At 34.9% G+C, this 18,464-nt stretch overlaps 1 protein-coding gene across 1 annotated transcript; it reads left to right on the forward strand.

The window, feature by feature from the left end:
* Positions 1 to 3,574: 3,574 nt before the first annotated feature.
* LOC132728641 (cytochrome P450 2J6-like) lies at positions 3,575 to 12,888 on the forward strand. The gene is made up of 8 exons (XM_060714313.1): positions 3,575 to 3,997; positions 5,389 to 5,614; positions 5,905 to 6,034; positions 6,683 to 6,851; positions 8,595 to 8,731; positions 10,816 to 10,909; positions 11,347 to 11,550; positions 12,143 to 12,888. The coding sequence occupies exons 1-8, from the start codon at positions 3,631 to 3,633 to the stop codon at positions 12,325 to 12,327; spliced, it is 1,512 nt and encodes a 503-aa protein (XP_060570296.1). The 5' UTR covers positions 3,575 to 3,630; the 3' UTR covers positions 12,328 to 12,888.
* The last annotated feature ends 5,576 nt before the right edge of the window (positions 12,889 to 18,464 follow it).

An 18,464-nucleotide genomic window follows, 5' to 3' on the forward strand; every position in this document is an offset into this window, starting at 1 on the left:
GAGCTCAGATGAAGCAGGTTTATTTATTAAATCACCCTTGATAGAGCTCCGATGAAGCAGGTTTATTCATTCAAAAAACCTTGTTAGAGCTCAATGAAGCAGGTTTATTTATTCAAACATCCTTGTTAGAGCTCCGATGAAGCATGTTAATATATTCAAACATCCTTGTTAGAGCTCCAATGAAGCAGTTTTATTTATTTAAACACCCTTGTTAGAGCTCCGATGAAGCAGGTTAATATATTCAAACATCCTTGATAGAGCTCCAATGAAGCAGGTTTATTTATTCAAACATCCTTGTTAGAGCTCCAATGAAGCAGTTTTATTTATTCAAACATCCTTGATAGAGCTCCAATGAAGCAGGTTTATTTATTCAAACATCCTTGTTAGAGCTCCAATGAAGCAGGTTTATTTATTAAATCACCCTTGATAGAGCTCCAATGAAGCAGGTTTATTTATTAAATCACCCTTGATAGAGCTCCAATGAAGCAGGTTTATTCATTCAAACATCCTTGTTAGAGCTCCAATGAAGCAGGTTTATTTATTCAAACACCCTTGTTAGAGCTCCGATGAAGCAGGTTAATATATTCAAACACCCTTGATAGAGCTCCGATGAAGCAGGTTTATTCATTCAAAAAGCCTTGTTAGAGCTCAGATGAAGCAGGTAAATTTATTCAATCACCCTTGTTAGAGCTCAGATGAAGCAGGTTTATTCATTCAAAAAGCCTTGTTAGAGCTCAGATGAAGCAGGTAAATTTATTCAATCACCCTTGATAGAGCTCCGATGAAGCAGGTTTATTCATTCAAAAAGCCTTGTTAGAGCTCAGATGAAGCAGGTAAATTTATTCAATCACCCTTGTTAGAGCTCAGATGAAGCAGGTTTATTCATTCAAAAAGCCTTGTTAGAGCTCAGATGAAGCAGGTAAATTTATTCAATCACCCTTGATAGAGCTCCGATGAAGCAGGTTTATTCATTCAAAAAGCCTTGTTAGAGCTCAGATGAAGCAGGTAAATTTATTCAATCACCCTTGTTAGAGCTCCGATGAAGCAGGTTTATTCATTCAAAAAAGCCTTGTTAGAGCTCAGATGAAGCAGGTAAATTTATTCAATCACCCTTGATAGAGCTCCGATGAAGCAGGTTTATTCATTCAAAAAGCCTTGTTAGAGCTCAGATGAAGCAGGTAAATTTATTCAATCACCCTTGTTAGAGCTCAATGAAGCAGGTTTATTCATTCAAAAAGCCTTGTTAGAGCTCCGATGAAGCAGGTTTATTCATTCAAAAAAGCCTTGTTAGAGCTCAATGAAGCAGGTTTATTCATTCAAAAAGCCTTGTTAGAGCTCAGATGAAGCAGGTAAATTTATTCAATCACCCTTGTTAGAGCTCCGATGAAGCAGGTTTATTCATTCAAAAAAGCCTTGTTAGAGCTCAATGAAGCAGGTTTATTCATTCAAAAAGCCTTGTTAGAGCTCAGATGAAGCAGGTAAATTTATTCAATCACCCTTGATAGAGCTCCGATGAAGCAGGTTTATTCATTCAAAAAAGCCTTGTTAGAGCTCAATGAAGCAGGTTTATTCATTCAAAAAGCCTTGTTAGAGCTCCGATGAAGCAGGTTTATATATTCAATCATCCTTGATAGAGCTCCGATGAAGCAGGTTTATTCATTCAAAAAAGCCTTGTTAGAGCTCAATGAAGCAGGTTTATTTATTAAATCACCCTTGATAGAGCTCCAATGAAGCAGGTTAATTTATTAAATCACCCTTGATAGAGCTCCAATGAAGCAGTTTTATTTATTCAAACATCCTTGTTAGAGCTCAGATGAAGCAGGTTTATTTATTCAATCATCCTTGATAGAGCTCCGATGAAGCAGGTTTATTCATTCAAAAAAGCCTTGTTAGAGCTCAATGAAGCAGGTTTATTCATTCAAAAAAGCCTTGTTAGAGCTCCGATGAAGCAGGTTAATATATTCAAACATCCTTGTTAGAGCTCCAATGAAGCAAGTTTATTTTTTTCAACACCCTTGTTACACGGGGCAGTGGGTGTTACGATTTAATCACATAGGGCCTATTGATGTGGATAGATATCTATAATGAAAATAATTACAAAACTTGTTGCCTTTTTTCTATAACAACACTTAATTATTAATATTTAAATATATTTAATATAATTATTAATACAGTTCCTCCCACAGATTGCGGGCATAAACATACTTTTACTTTCGGGTCATACGCCTCTTTTCATTGATTGGCACAAACGTGTCGCATTGAAAAACCCGTGATCACCTCCGCTGTATGAACACATTTGCATGTTTCAATGTTAATACTGCTTAAGGCGGTGCTATGGGGCGTGGGCGGTAACTTGCATTTACCATCACCGTCCATGAACAGGAGCCTGCAACATTTTGCAATCTTGCTGTTTTTATGTATTTATTAAGGGATTCTGTTTTTCTCTATCTCACTTGTAATTAATATTAATCAAGATACCAAACATGTTTCGCCTATATGACTTCTATGGGTGTGTTTTACACCTATTTCTGGCTTCTAGAATTATATATATATTTTATAATTTCAAAATGTTATATTACGCGAAATTTAGGTATTTTCGTTCTATTATATTTGTGAAACTAAATATGTATTTTCTTGGCCTAAATTAGATCTTGTAAACAGGCTTAAATTACAGTAAACATAACACGTATTATTGCTGAATTATGCAGGCAAAGGCTCGAATTTCGTCATTACATGTATTTGTATATTTTGGTTTAACTTATTTGGTTATTTTATATGGACACATGACGTCAACAAGGCAAGTGTTCTTATTAAAAATAATTTAAGAGAGGTGTATAGGCATTTATTGTCAGTTCAGTAAAAACATTTTTCCAGTAAGGTCGCATCATTCTTTCCTCAAATGTTTGGTACATTTAAGTTATTTCGTCGGGACGAGCCGTTCAAATACTTCATTTTATCACTTTATATCAGCGTGATACATCGCTAAAGACTCAAAACTGAGTAGGTTAGCGTTTGTGAGGTAAGCGTTAAATCAATCTGAATCTGCTTCTGATGAGCGATGCCAGACTAACAAACACTCGGTACACTTTAGGTATATTAACTTGGATTGTTTTTGCTACAAACATTTATTTGTATTTAGTTCTCAATTTTTGAAATTAAAGGACTCCAATGAGTTTCTTTTTTACATGATAGGACTAGAGATATGAACCGCATTTGATGAGCGCCTGGACAAATTAATATCTTGTTTGCAATGATTCATATCATTCTCTCTAAAATGACTAAAAAGTAAAAGCATCTCATATTGACAATTTTATTCCGAGTACATTTCTGTCATATCGTCGCACCCCTCCCCCTTATTGCCTAAGTTTAATTTATCTATGTAAGAATTTCGAATTTGCATTAATTTCTTATATTGGTTTGTAGATTTTATATCGTACGTATTTCACACACTGACAAATGTGTAAATGCATTACTGCACCGATAAACTGTAAACCTATCCATAAATTACTCTGACCTTCAATGACTATATCGGTCACAGGTTAAAATACGGGACTATCGGAATATGCCTTGACTATATAAATATACTACGTTTTATTTGATATACGTTTAGATATCGACTGTGTTTTTAACATGGAAGTAAATCTATTAAGTGTCCTAAGTACATCGGTTGTACTTGTTTTTATAACAGTTTTCTTACTATGTTACTTGTATTTAGGTAGACGGTCAAACCTTCCACCTGGACCCCCGGGTTTACCATTGATAGGCAACCTGATATGGTTTAATAGACTTAAAAACAGAAAACTAAAACAGTATCAAGGATTTTATGAGGCTAGTAAAACATACGGGGATATAGTGTCGGTAACAGTATTCGGTCAACGATTTGTTGCCCTACACGGATATGATACTATACGTGACGCTTTTGTGAAACATAGTGACGTGCTAAACAGCCGACCAAGCTGGCTCCGAGCAATTAAAGAGGCTATCAAAGAAGGGAAAGGTAAGATTGTTTTCTGACATTCTGCAGATTATGATATTTAGAATCACGTGGGATATGTCTTTTAACATATTAAAGTTTTATAACTGAATTAGTCAATATTCAGGTGGCGCGATAGCTCAGTGGTGACGCGATAGCTCAGTTGGTTTGACCACTGGCTGTCACTCCTGAGGTCCCAGGTTCGATCCTGGGTAACACCCTTGGGATTTTTCAGAGTCAGTTTTTCCCACCTAACAAGAGGTATACTGGTAGGAAATCCAGGTAATCTTCGCACGTATCAGTGCTATATACTGGGCATGTAAAAAAACCGAGAGGTCTATTCAATAAGAGCTAGTTCCCAGATTTCCTTGTATCTCATAGCTTTCTCTGAAATGACTAGTCTATAGTCATGTCTACGTCCCCGCTGAGGGATTTCACATTAATGGAAGATAGATAGATTCAATTTGAAACGTTTCAACAACTTTCAATATTACAAAGCTGACAGGAAACTCAAAGAATCTACACAGATTGGAAATCAATAATGTATGATATATCATAACGTGCACATAAAACGAGGCGATGCAAATATCCATTTGAAATGACGTATATGTATTTACTTTTTATCTAGCTTCATCGAGTTTTAAAGCAGCATGCCTCCGGATTCATACTACTTTTTAAATGAAAATTTTGACAATGACATGCGGACATTTCTTTTGATGTACGGTGTTCTGTTTGGGCCTTTTAAATAGTCGCCTATTGATCACCGACACTGGTTGAAAGTTAAGGTTAATCCCCGCGAGGGTGTAGCATAGAATGAACGTTAGATGCTGGTAAAGTCTTATCGATGAATAGCGCGACAGACGACAATTTAACCGACCAAAACACCGTGATAACGATTTGCTAGACGAAGGTTGAATACAGCTAAGGTCACAAAGGTTAAGTGTTGAAAAATAAGATTTACTGTGTGAAAATTATCAAGTTAATCTGATAAATATCTGTTCTTTATCATGTTAACACGAAAACTAACTAGTTAGTAAGATAGTTAACGAGGTAATTATATGGTTAACTGTTGGCAGAAATATGCCACCATACTACCGAAATTAAAGTCCATGTACAAGAATTAAAAAAGAAAAAGAAAAAAAGCAGCTGCGATACCAATTCTTTAAAATGGTTATTTTTTCTATAGTGATGATTGTATTAACATAATACTGTTGAAACATAATTATATCAAAATGTATCATTAATGATGAAATGAAATTTCCGAGATGGGTTAATTAATTAACGGAAATGCCAGTCTGATAAGCAAGAAAAGTAATATCCTAAATAAAATAGCACGAAAACTTAAATATTAAGTTATAGAGCTCTATTGCCGCAATATCTATTTAAAATCAATATAAATACAAATTTCATTGCAGGGGTTATTTGGCAGAGTGGTGAACCATGGAAAGTTCTCCGGAAGTTTGTACTACAAACATTGAGAGATTTTGGGGTAGGAAAGACGTCATTAGAGGAAAAGATAATGCACGAAGTTGACGCTGCGAATGAAGTTCTTAACGCCTCCGAAGGAAAACCGTTTGATGTACGACTTCTTACATCAATGATGATTACAAACGTTATATACGGAATTGTTTTTGCGAAAAGGTGAATATCTTTGTCTTTGAATAAATATTTGAGTGAGAAGTACGTACTCTAATAGTGGGGTGTACATGTACTCTAATATACAGCACTCTTATGTGAATGTTATAAAAGAGAACACGGTTGCTGGACAAAGGGGGTGAAAAATTGGCCTATTTGCTTTAAAAGAATCGATCGCACATTGTATATCAGATGACAATCAAGGAAACAATTCCTTTTTGCATTCTTGCTATATTAATATTGTCACGGGTGAAAATTAAAATTCCATGTACCTGTATGTTATTATTTCTTTGAAGGTTTGATTACAAAGATGAAAAATTACACGAAATCATCGAGAATTTGGATAGAATATTTCGTATTGGCGGAGGATTACTAACGGCGGATGGGCTACTTCCATCATTTATTTTGAAAATTTTCAACCGCGAGGTGATTATATAAGATAGCTATTTCATAATCTATTCCCATGTACAGGTCTTAAATTAACCTGTCTTCTAATATGTTCCAATTACAAGGCTTATGATTTCGAATAGATAATTGATCAACCGGAACTTTTGTTATTTATTTTAGACCGCCGACATGAGAAAATAGTCCTGAACGTAACTTACATTTTTCTTTGTTGACATATTAAATTCTTAAAAAAAATACAATAATAAATTAAAGAAAATTTGAATTTACTTATTGTTACCTATTCATATTTATCTTTAGCAGTCCATTTTTTACGTCAATGGCAACGTTAACGTCTTATAAAATCATTTGCAAAATTACGATTAGGGTTGTTTTTCTCACGCTGGCATCATTATTATATTGAATATACATGCATTTCTAAAAGCTGAAGGCATTAGCAGGAACGTTATTTGAATATGTCTCTCCTATAATAATTTAAGTGGTTCATAATGGTAATTTTAGATTTAATCAACTGCTGAACCTAAGTGGTTAAACAACATTTTGGGCCGTTCATTGCTTTCATAAAATAGTTAAACAAATAATGTTAAACTATATCAAATATATTATTTGCATCACCAGGTATTCATTAAATGACTAAATAATAATTATATACTTTTTATTTCTTAAAAGGCTTACGAAATTCGATTGAAACGCCTGGAAACAATTAGATGGATAAAAGAACATATTTACAGCGAGATAAATAACCACGAGAGTACGTATGATAACGAGAACATACGAGATTTTGTCGATCTATATATACAAGCAAAGCTTCAACGTACTGATGAAAATACTTTTAACAGTAAGTTTAAATTCATTTTTCATATTAAATAGGGAAACATTAAAGTGAAAATACTTAAGAATGTAAAATTTGAAAGCACATGTATTGTTCTTTTTAAAGTCGGACATCCAAAATGTAATGTATCATATATAAAGGTTTCAAATTTGAGCGGGATTTTTTTTAAAGTAGACATACATACTAGATACTAATAAACATATAATTGTTGTACAACTTTGTATTCCCAGTGGATGCTGAAAATAAATAACTTTCAGCGGACAGAACATAATTTTATTTTTAGCTCGACTATTCGATAAGAATAAGTAGAGCTATTGTAGTCACCCGAGCGTCGGCGTCGGCGTAACCACTTATGTTTAAGTTTTTGTAATAGTTTAAGTTTAAGTCCATTGACATATGGCTTTGAAACTTTGCACATTTGTTCACCATCATTACCCCAACCTGTAAACAGGAGGAGGTAACTGTATCAAACATTTTGACAGAATTAGGCCCCCTTTTCGACTTAGAATTTACGTTAAAGTTTTTGTAATAGTTCAAATATTTTCAAAGTCCAGTGACCTATTGCTTTTAAACTTTGCACACTTGTTCACCATTATTACCCCAACCTGTAAACAGGAGGAGGTAACTGTATCAAGCATTTTGACAGAATTATGCCCCTTTTTGGACTTAGAATTTACGTTAAAGTTTTTGTAATACATCAAATATTTTCAAAGTTCATTGACATATGGCTTTGAAACTTTGCACACTTGTTCACCATCATTAACCCAACCTGTAAACAGGAGGAGGTAACTGTATCAAGCATTTTTTTTACAATCCAGCACTAAGAATAGTCGAGCGTTGCTGTCCTACCGACAGCTCTTGTGACTTGCACATTACACAGTTCAGTTTCATACATACGTGATAGCTGTACTTATACAATACATTTAGTCATAAATTTATAATGAATTATTAACTTACATGAAACACAATGTCACGTAACATTTAATATTTATATGAGCCTTTGTATATTATTTCCAAATTTCCATGTCAACAAATCATAGGTCATAGCGTTGAGGAAAAACAGTTTTATTTGTAGTTACACACAACATATATATCGTCAGTAAAAATATACACATTACATACATTGTAAAACGGAATGTATATATATTTTATCACACTCAGGAAACTGCAAAATTAATTAATAAAATAATAATAACAGTCAAATTATGTGACCTTGCTAAATAATTAGATTTACGCCTTACGTTAAACTGCTTGATAAAAGCCTTCCCCAAAATGATAATCTGCTTGATAAAATCCCCCCCCCCAACAAAAAAGAAAAAAAAAGAAAAGAAAAACCAAGAGTCAGTTAAAGTGGACCAAACCGTCAACGCCTCATGAAAAACACTAAAATATGTAAATCCTTCACGAAAACGTAGGTAAAGATAAGGTTATAAGGTGGAGTAAAACTTCTGGTTTATAAAATAACTACTACATGACAGGGTTATAAGATGTCTTTAAACTGTCACCATCATAAGAAAAAAGGTCAAAACCTTCCAGCTATGAAATAAGTAAAACGTGGCCACTAAATGAAAAGTTAATAAGTTGGGTCAAACTTTCACCCGTCAACACCAAATGAAAATTTTATAAACAGGTTTAACCGTTCTCGCCAAATTAAAAGGCTGTAAACTTGCAGGCAATATGTGAAATCTTCATGCTTAAAATAAATACTAGTATGTGTTTTGTATGATAACATATTCGTTCCTGTTTCAGAGGGTAATATGTTTCGGGTAATCATGGATCTATTTATAGCTGGATCAGAAACAACATCAAACACAGTGAACTGGTGTATATTGTACATGCAAGAGTATCCATATATACAGGAAAAATGTCAACAAGAAATCTCAGAGGTAAAAGGACCACAGTTTCCATATATAACGTAATAGTTACCTCCCTTCGCATTGGTATTTAATTAAGATATACTAAAGTACAGCGGTCGACTATTAGCCCATTAATTTTCTAGATGACATAAAAAGTCACTATCTCTATTGAGGAGTGTTTTTTCTTTGTAATCTGTCATGACATATATACGAGGGATGTCCGAAAAAATTCATATACTTTTCATTTTTTATTGTATAACAATACATATGTACACATTTTGTCAGCAATTTGTATACATATTAAGTGTCCAGCTTTATTTGTCATCCAATGAAAACGCTGTATTTCTTAAAAATTATGTGTGTTAATTTTCATAGAAGAAAAAAAGTCGATACTATATTGAAATCCGTTCTTATACTGCCCTCACACATACCTCGCGACCTTACTGCGTACTTACTGCGACCTTGCTACGACCCAGGACGCAGCACAGTCACCATGGACGCAGCAGGGACGCAGCGATGTCGTAGCGAAAAACCCAAGGACGCACAAGGTCGCAGACCGTCGGCGACTATTTTGAACATGCACAAAACAGTCGCAGAAACTCTGCGTTCTTGCTGAGTCCTGGTTAGGTCGACGTGGGATCGCAGTGGAGTCGCCATAGTCGCAGCAGCATCGTAGTAAGGACGCAATAAGAACGCAATAGACGTAGTACACTCGTACTTAGGACGCCGTAAGGTCAGACTCAGAATGAAATTTACTGGTAAAAAGTATTGTTTTTATAGACGTAGCAAGAACGTAGTAGGGTCGTCTTACAGTCGCAGGACAGTCGCCGGACAAACGCAATATTCGTCGTAGAGTCGCCGTAAGGACGCAGAGAACATAGCACAGTCGCAGTTAGGTCGCCGATGATCGCCGTGGGGTCGCCTTGGGGATGCAATTCAGACGCAGTGGAAACGCCATGGACGTAGAAGGGTCGTATTGAGGACATAGAGGAAACGTACTGAACACAAGACTGCAGAGCCCCGGACCGTCTGCGAGAGAAATTTGAAAGAAAACCAACGATTTTCGAAAGAAAAATGCTATTTTACTAGTTTTCAGGTCGCAGTAAGGTCGTGGTTTATGTGTGAGGGCACCATAATTAGTGTTCATCCTTAGCTGTTCTACAGAAATTAGAAACATTCTCCTGTCGCTATCGCTCCCGTCGAAGTTTCTAATTTCTGTAGAACAGCACGGATGAACACTAACATATACATAGCGAACAAAAAAGATCAAAAATTACTGATCTGTCACTAACGTTTGTATTCTAACAGCAATTACATACAACACATATACATCATCCTGGAGCACTTTGACAACGTCAACGGCGTCAAATTAACTTCATGTTTACCCGCTATTCAATTTATTCCGATTTCAACAGCCACGGTACATGTCTAGCATAAACTAAATACTTGTTATGTTGCTTTTACTTTATGAATTTCATATTTAAAATTATTTCTTAAAAACAAAAATTGCGTATGACGTCATAAGTTTCACTTAATATCATGTAATAGTATCTCATGATGTCACAAAATTAAAACGAGAATTTGCGTTAAAATTACAATTTTTAGCAACTTAATACTCGAGTAGCTAGCGTCATGAAATCAAAGTGATTCGTGATTCGTTGATCATGTTGCCATGGTGATCGCCGCTTTGCGAATATTACATTGATGATGATTTTTTAATTTTAAAAATATGAAGCAAATAAATACTTTAGCAAAATATTCAATCTTCATATTGGTAATGACTGTTTATAGTCTTGTCTACGAACTTTCCGGACAACGTTCATATATGTATGCATAAATGTGTTATCTAGTTATAATACAATACTGGGCGTGGCCGAGTGGTTAACACGTCGGACTAGTAATCTAAGGATTGCTGACCGCGTGGGTTCAAACCCTGTCAGGGGCAAGCCTTTGTTTCCTTGAGCAAGAAACTTTACATTCATTGTTGCTTAGTACTGGTTGGTTCCAGGAACGGATTCGAGAGTGTTTCAATAAGCTTATAACTCCAACACAATCGAACTAAAATAAATTTGTATAAACTAATATAATACTAGTACTTCCTCTTTTTTTTGTAGAAATGCGGTGACAAGGTGGTGACATGGGCAGATAGAGGATCTTTACCCTACATTGAGGCTACTCTTCTAGAAATACAAAGACTGGCGAATATTGGTGAGTATCCGTCTGTAGTTGACTTTCATAAGGTTCAGAAAAAATGATCAAATGCTCAACTGGTGAAGGCAACTGTTAAGTTAAACAGAATACTGTAGATGCTACATGTATGTGGTGAGCTTAACCAAACATCTTTATTGCAGTGATATACGGTGATATACGGTATACTCATATACCCACTTAAATTATAAACGCATTTGAGGACATTATTCTGATAATAATCTGATTAAGAATGTCAAAGTTTAGTTGAAAACGAGTACATTGCTTGCATATTTTGTCAGTAAAGATCGAAAGAAATAATGCAAACCATTATTAGATCTACATTCAGTTTTAAGCACATTGTCAATTAAAATGTAAATTAAAATGTGAATATGTGTGTTCTAGCACCAGTGTTTTGCCGCAACATCATTTTTTTTTACTTTTTTTTTTATATTTAGCTCCAATGTCAGTACCACACACAAACGAAGTTGACATTGAACTAGGGGGATACTTTATACCACGGAGGAGCCTTATTGTCGCAAGTTTATACTCCTCCAACATTGACCCTCGTCATTGGGACGAACCTGAAATATTCAAACCTGAACGATTCATGGAAAATGGCAAACTGAAGAAAAATCAAGCTCTTATTCCGTTTTCAATAGGTAAAGATAAATATCAACTGAAGAACTAATATGAAATACTAAGAAAATATACCCATGGTTAAATTGAAAATCGTTGCTTAGTGTGATTCTAAGCCTAGTTTGAGTTAAAAGCGTTCAAACGCTTTTCTTTTTAAGATCATTTTGCACAATATTGAGGTTCATAATTTTACACATGTCATAACAAACTCCTCACAGTGATTACCTCCTTTTGCAGATTTGTACTGATAAAGGGAGATAACTGAGTATGAGGCTGTTGTGATAATGGTATCAAATAAGTACAACAGATGTTACTATAATCAATACACAAAAAGATGTTAGGAAATGCATGGATCTGTAATATTTTCCAAGCATAAAGACTTTATATGAAGCAGTTATATTCATTCCTTTGTTAGCTGTCGTAGCACAGCGCAAATACATATTTACCTTGCATTTAATCTTGTTTTGCATTTGAGATAACTATTCACTTCATCTTTTTAGGGTTGTATCTGTTCCGGTATATTTAACCATTTACGTTTCTTTTGTTCCGTTCAAGTAAAAAATGTATGGCGACGGCAAAAGTTCGAGATATAAATATTCCTTTTTAATTTTTTAGGTCCTCGGATCTGTTTAGGAGAATCTTTGGCGAGGATGGAAATGTTTCTGATATTTACAAATCTGCTGCAGCGATTTACTTTCTGTCGAGAAGACGACAACGTCAAGCATTCATTCGAAAATATAGTTGAACAATTCACAAGTGCTCCACAACCATACAAAACACGTGCAATGAAACGGGTTTAAGATAAAGTCTTACAGGACGATCTCTGCGAAGTGTCATGTGCTGCAGTCCAGGTTATATGCAGTCTAACTGTGGTCAACTGTAACAGAAATCTGAAATATAAATAAATATGAAAAGAGAGTACGAGCTGACGGTGGCGTTGAAGACGTATACTCGTACATTGTGTATTAGTGTGGACGATGTTCAAGTGTGTTAAAGTTTTACACGTGTATAGTATTGCATTTGTGTCTATAAACCGAATCTTTCCGATTAAAGTGATCTGTCCGGTATACTTAAAACTATCCGAAATAAAAACTACATCTCCATAAAGATATGTTGGATTTCAAATTGACCACCAGTTAAATGATGGTTTTTAGAAGAAAAATAAGATTAAAACGAACAGAACATTTTGTACATATTTTAGTAAGTTTATTCTCTTTATTACTTTAATTATATCGAATTATTTCGTGCATGGACGATGAATGTTGTGGGCAACGAAATAGAAATGATATTGTAATATATTTTTTGTGCCCTCACTTTAGTGGCGGGCATTTAGATTTACCCTTGTCCGTCCTTCCATCCGTCCTTTCTCTTTTGTGTCGCACGTAACTCAAAAAGTATTTGACCTAGAATCATGAAACTGACCAGCATGTGCAGTTGTCTACCTGGGTATTTTTGTCTGGATTTATTTAGTATTTTTAGAGTTATTGCTCTTGACTTAGTAAAACTTTGCAATTTTCAACTTGTGTCACATGTTACTCTAAAAAGATTTGACCTAGAGTCATGAAACCTTACAGGAATTTTGATCTGCATGTGTAATTGTGCACCTGGGTATTTTTGTCTGGATTTATTTAGTATTTTTAGAGTTATTGTCCTTGCCTTAGAAATTGTTTACAATTTTCAATTTGTGTCCCATGTAACTAAAAAGGGATTTGACAGTCATTAAACCTTATGGGAAGGTTGATCATCATATGTTGGTGTGCACCGTGGATTTCGCTTTAGGATTTTTCTAGTAATTGTAGAATTATTTCCCTTGACTTAGTAAAAACTGTTTCATTATGTTGTGTTATTTGTTCCTTGAGTGCTTGAGTTAGAATCAACCAACTTTACAGGAATAATGAGCAACATCACTAAATTACAGGAATAATGATCAACATCACTGTGAAGCTATGCAACTAGGACTTTGCATGTGGATTTTTTTCAGTTTTGTTAGAGTTATTGCCCTTGACTTACAGTAGTATAAATTTGCTATTTTCAACTTGTTCATGCATAGCTCAAAAAGTATTTGACTTGTAGGCCTGAAAGTTTACAAGAATGTTGGTCAGCATGTGTACTTATGCACCTTGGGGTTTGCTGGTGGATTTATTCAGTATTTGTAAAGTTTTTGCCCTTTACTTAGTGAAAAAAAATAGTTTTCAACTTGTGGCACATGTAGTCCAAAAAATATTTGACCTAGAGTCATAAGACTGACAGAACAGTGGCGTGTGGGGGCACCCTTGTCTTATGGACACATTTCTAGTTTATAATAGAACTTTATTTTGCAGAACAACTCAACTTTTAAAAGGGTATACAGCTGTTATTTTGAATTTACTTTTACAGTTAAAGTCAATAAAACTATAATAATGTTTTCAACAGTGAAGTATTACATAGATTATTGTAAAGTGTTATTAATTATTTTTGTACATTAATTGCAGCATTCTTTAAAAAAGTATTTCATTAAACTTTATTTTGCAGATTAACTCAACTTTTAAAAGGGTATACAGCTGTTATTTTGAATTAACTTTTAGAGCTAAAGTCAATAAAACTATAATAATGTTTTCAACAGTGAAGTATAACCTAGATTATTGTAAAGTGTTATTAATTATTTTTGTAAATTAATTGCAGCATTCTTTTATGTTTATAGATTTTCATGTGAACGATTTGTTATTATGCGCAGTACTCAATAAATACAAGATTTTATCTTTTGATATTATAATTTGTTTAATTATTTACAAAATTTGTACAATTGTGAAAAAAAATTGCTATGTACAAACTAATTTGAACGCAGTGTATATTTGACTCCTTTTCAACAGTAAACATCCTTGTTAGAGCTCCAATGGAGAAGGTCTATTTATTCAAACATCCTTGTTTGAGCTCCAATGGAGAAGGTCTATTTATTCAAACATCCTTGTTAGAGCTCCAATGAAGAAGGTCTATTTATTCAAACAACCTTGTTAGAGCTCCCATGGAGAAGGTCTATTTATTCAAACAACCTTGTTAGAGCTCCCATGGAGAAGGTCTATTTATTCAAAAATCCTTGTTTGAGCTCCCATGGAGAAGGTCTATTTATTCAAACATCCTTGTTTGAGCTCCCATGGAGAAGGTCTAGTTACTCAAACATCCTTGTTAGAGCTCCCATGGAGAAGGTCTATTTATTCAAAAATCCTTGTTAGAGCTCCAATGGAGAAGGTCTATTTATTCAAACATCCTTGTTTGAGCTCCAATGGAGAAGGTCTATTTATTCAAACATCCTTGTTTGAGCTCCAATGGAGAAGGTCTATTTATTCAAACATCCTTGTTAGAGCTCCAATGGAGAAGGTCTATTTATTCAAACATCCTTGTTTGAGCTCCAATGGAGAAGGTCTATTTATTCAAACATCCTTGTCAGGGCTCCAATGGAGAAGGTCTATTTATTCAAACATCCTTGTTAGAGCTCCCATGGAGAAGGTCTATTTATTCAAACATTCTTGTTAGAGCTCCCATGGAGAAGGTCTATTTATTCAAACATCCTTGTTAGAGCTCCAATGGAGAAGGTCTACTTATTCAAACATCCTTGTTAGAGCTCCCATGGAGAAGGTCTACTTATTCAAAATCCTTGTCAGAGCTCCCATGGAGAAGGTCTATTTATTCAAAAATCCTTGTCAGAGCTCCAATGGAGAAGGTCTATTTATTCAAACATCCTTGTCAGAGCTCCAATGGAGAAGGTCTATTTATTCAAACATCCTTGTATGAGCTCCAATGGAGAAGGTCTATTTATTCAAACATCATTGTTAGAGCTCCGATGGAGAAGGTCTATTTATTCAAACATTCTTGTTTGAGCTCCAATGGAGAAGGTCTATTTATTCAAACATTCTTGTTAGAGCTCCAATGGAGAAGGTCTATTTATTCAAACATCTTTGTTAGAGCTCAAATGGAGAAGGTCTATTTATTCAAACATCCTTGTGAGAGCTCAAATGGAGAAGGTCTATTTATTCAAACATCATTGTTAGAGCTCCAATGGAGAAGGTCTATTTATTCAAACATCATTGTTAGGGCTCCAATGGATAATGTCCATTTATTCAAACATCCTTGTTAGAGCTCCAATGGAGAAGGTCTATTTATTCAAACATCATTGTTAGAGCTCCAATGGAGAAGGTCTATTTATTCAAACATCCTTGTAAGAGCTCCAATGGAGAAGGTCTATTTATTCAAACATCCTTGTTAGAGCTCCAATGAAGAAGGTCTATTTATTCAAACATCCTTGTTAGAGCTCCAATGGAGAAGGTCTATTTGTTCAAACATCCTTGTTAGAGCTCCCATGGAGAAGGTCTATTTATTCAAACATCCTTGTTAGAGCTCCAATGGAGAAGGTCTATTTATTCAAACATCATTGTTAGAGCTCCCATGGAGAAGGTCTATTTATTCAAACATCCTTGTATGAGCTCCAATGAAGAAGGTCTATTTATTCAAACATCCTTGTTAGAGCTCCAATGGAGAAGGTCTATTTATTCAAACATCCTTGTTAGAGCTCCCATGGAGAAGGTCTATTTATTCAAACATCCTTGTATGAGCTCCCATGGAGAAGGTCTTTTTATTCAAACATCCTTGTTAGAGCTCCCATGGAGAAGGTCTATTTATTCAAACATCCTTGTTAGAGCTCCCATGGAGAAGGTCTATTTATTCAAACATCCTTGTCAGAGCTCCCATGGAGAAGGTCTTTTTATTCAAACATTCTTGTTAGAGCTCCCATGGAGAAGGTCTTTTTATTCAAACATCCTTGTTAGAGCTCCAATGGAGAAGGTCTATTTATTCAAACATCCTTGTCAGAGCTCCCATGGAGAAGGTCTATTTATTCAAAAATCCTTGTCAGAGCTCCAATGGAGAAGGTCTGTTTATTCAAACATCCTTGTTAGAGCTCCAATGGAGAAGGTCTATTTATTCAAACATCCTTGTATGAGCTCCAATGGAGAAGGTCTATTTATTCAAACATCCTTGTATGAGCTCCAATGAAGAAGGTCTGTTTTTTTAAACATCCTTGTATGAGCTCCAATGAAGAAGGTCTGTTTTTTCAAACATCCTTGTATGAGCTCCAATGAAGAAGGTCTATTTATTCAAACATCCTTGTATGAGCTCCAATGGAGAAGGTCTATTTATTCAAACATCCTTGTATGAGCTCCAATGGAGAAGGTCTATTTATTCAAACATCATTGTTAGAGCTCCGATGGAGAAGGTCTATTTATTCAAACATTCTTGTTTGAGCTCCAATGGAGAAGGTCTATTTATTCAAACATTCTTGTTAGAGCTCCAATGGAGAAGGTCTATTTATTCAAACATCTTTGTTAGAGCTCAAATGGAGAAGGTCTATTTATTCAAACATCCTTATTAGAGTTCAAATGGAGAAGGTCTATTTATTCAAACATCATTGTTAGAGCTCCAATGGAGAAGGTCTATTTATTCAAACATCATTGTTAGGGCTCCAATGGATAATGTCTCCATTTATTCAAACATCCTTGTTAGAGCTCCAATGGAGAAGGTCTATTTATTCAAACATCATTGTAAGAGCTCCAATGGAGAAGGTCTATTTATTCAAACATCCTTGTAGAGCTCCAATGGAGAAGGTCTATTTATTCAAACATCCTTGTTAGAGCTCCAATGGAGAAGGTCTACTTATTCAAACATTCTTGTTAGAGCTCCCATTGAGAAGGTCTTTTATTCAAACATCCTTGTTAGAGCTCCAATGGAGAAGGTCTATTTATTCAAACATCCTTGTTAGAGCTCCAATGGAGAAGGTCTATTTATTCAAATATCCTTGTTAGAGCTCCCATGGAGAAGGTCTATTTATTCAAACATCTTTGTTAGAGCTCCAATGGAGAAGGTCTATTTATTCAAACATCTTTGTTAGAGCTCCCATGGAGAAGGTCTATTTATTCAAACATCCTTGTTTGAGCTCCAATGGAGAAGGTCTATTTATTCAAACATCCTTGTTTGAGCTCCAATGGAGAAGGTCTATTTATTCAAACATCCTTGTTAGAGCTCCCATGGAGAAGGTCTATTTATTCAAACATCCTTGTTCGAGCTCCAATGGAGAAGGTCTATTTATTCAAACATCCTTGTTAGAGCTCCCATGGAGAAGGTCTATTTATTCAAACATCCTTGTCAGAGCTCCAATGGAGAAGGTCTATTTATTCAAACATCCTTGTTAGAGCTCCCATGGAGAAGGTCTATTTATTCAAACATCCTTGTTAGAGCTCCCATGGAGAAGGTCTATTTATTCAAAAATCCTTGTCAGAGCTCCAATGGAGAAGGTCTGTTTATTCAAACATCCTTGTTAGAGCTCCAATGGAGAAGGTCTATTTATTCAATCATCCTTGTTTGAGCTCCAATGAAGCAGGTCTATTTATTCAAACATCCTTGTTAGAGCTCCCATGGAGCAGGTCTATTTATTCAAACATCCCGTTGAAGGCAATTTAATTATTGTTGATATTACATAGCTAAAGCTTGGACTATTTCTTGTCACAAGTGATTATATTCTGTCGTATTTCACGCTATATTTGTATGTTGTTGTTGTCCATTGTGTTAGGGTTAATTAATTTCATCAAACATATATCGAGATGGAAAGCTTTCCAACGTTATTAGTCTGGTCAAATGAAGCATTTTAAAAACACAATGAAATGTATTGTAGGATTTTTTTACTCATTTTTATCAAACCATGTTAAAGTATAGGCTCTCATTGAACGCTTATAGAAAGGGAGAAAATTGAAATGTATGGACTAATATTAGGCGTAGAAATGATTTCATTGACATTGTCGTCATGTCTTGAAATTGTTCTTACTTCACAATGTGTATATTTATCCCATATATATCTAGTTTGTCTTTAATTAGGGTATATTCCAAACCATGTTAGAAATCTACCTTATTTTAT

This window comes from Ruditapes philippinarum, unplaced genomic scaffold, assembly GCF_026571515.1.
Source record: "Ruditapes philippinarum isolate M1 unplaced genomic scaffold, ASM2657151v2 ctg1459_1_1_1_1, whole genome shotgun sequence".
NCBI lineage: Eukaryota > Metazoa > Mollusca > Bivalvia > Venerida > Veneridae > Ruditapes > Ruditapes philippinarum.

What these genes read in the sequence shown, in the direction of transcription:
- LOC132728641 (XM_060714313.1), top strand. Translation starts at nt 3,631, where the DNA reads ATGGAAGTAAATCTATTAAGTGTCCTAAGTACATCGGTTGTACTTGTT. An exon ending in GGCTATCAAAGAAGGGAAAG is followed by an intron (nt 3,998 to 5,388) that starts GTAAGATTGTTT and finishes ATTTCATTGCAG; the next exon opens with GGGTTATTTGGCAGAGTGGT. An exon ending in GGAATTGTTTTTGCGAAAAG is followed by an intron (nt 5,615 to 5,904) that starts GTGAATATCTTT and finishes ATTTCTTTGAAG; the next exon opens with GTTTGATTACAAAGATGAAA.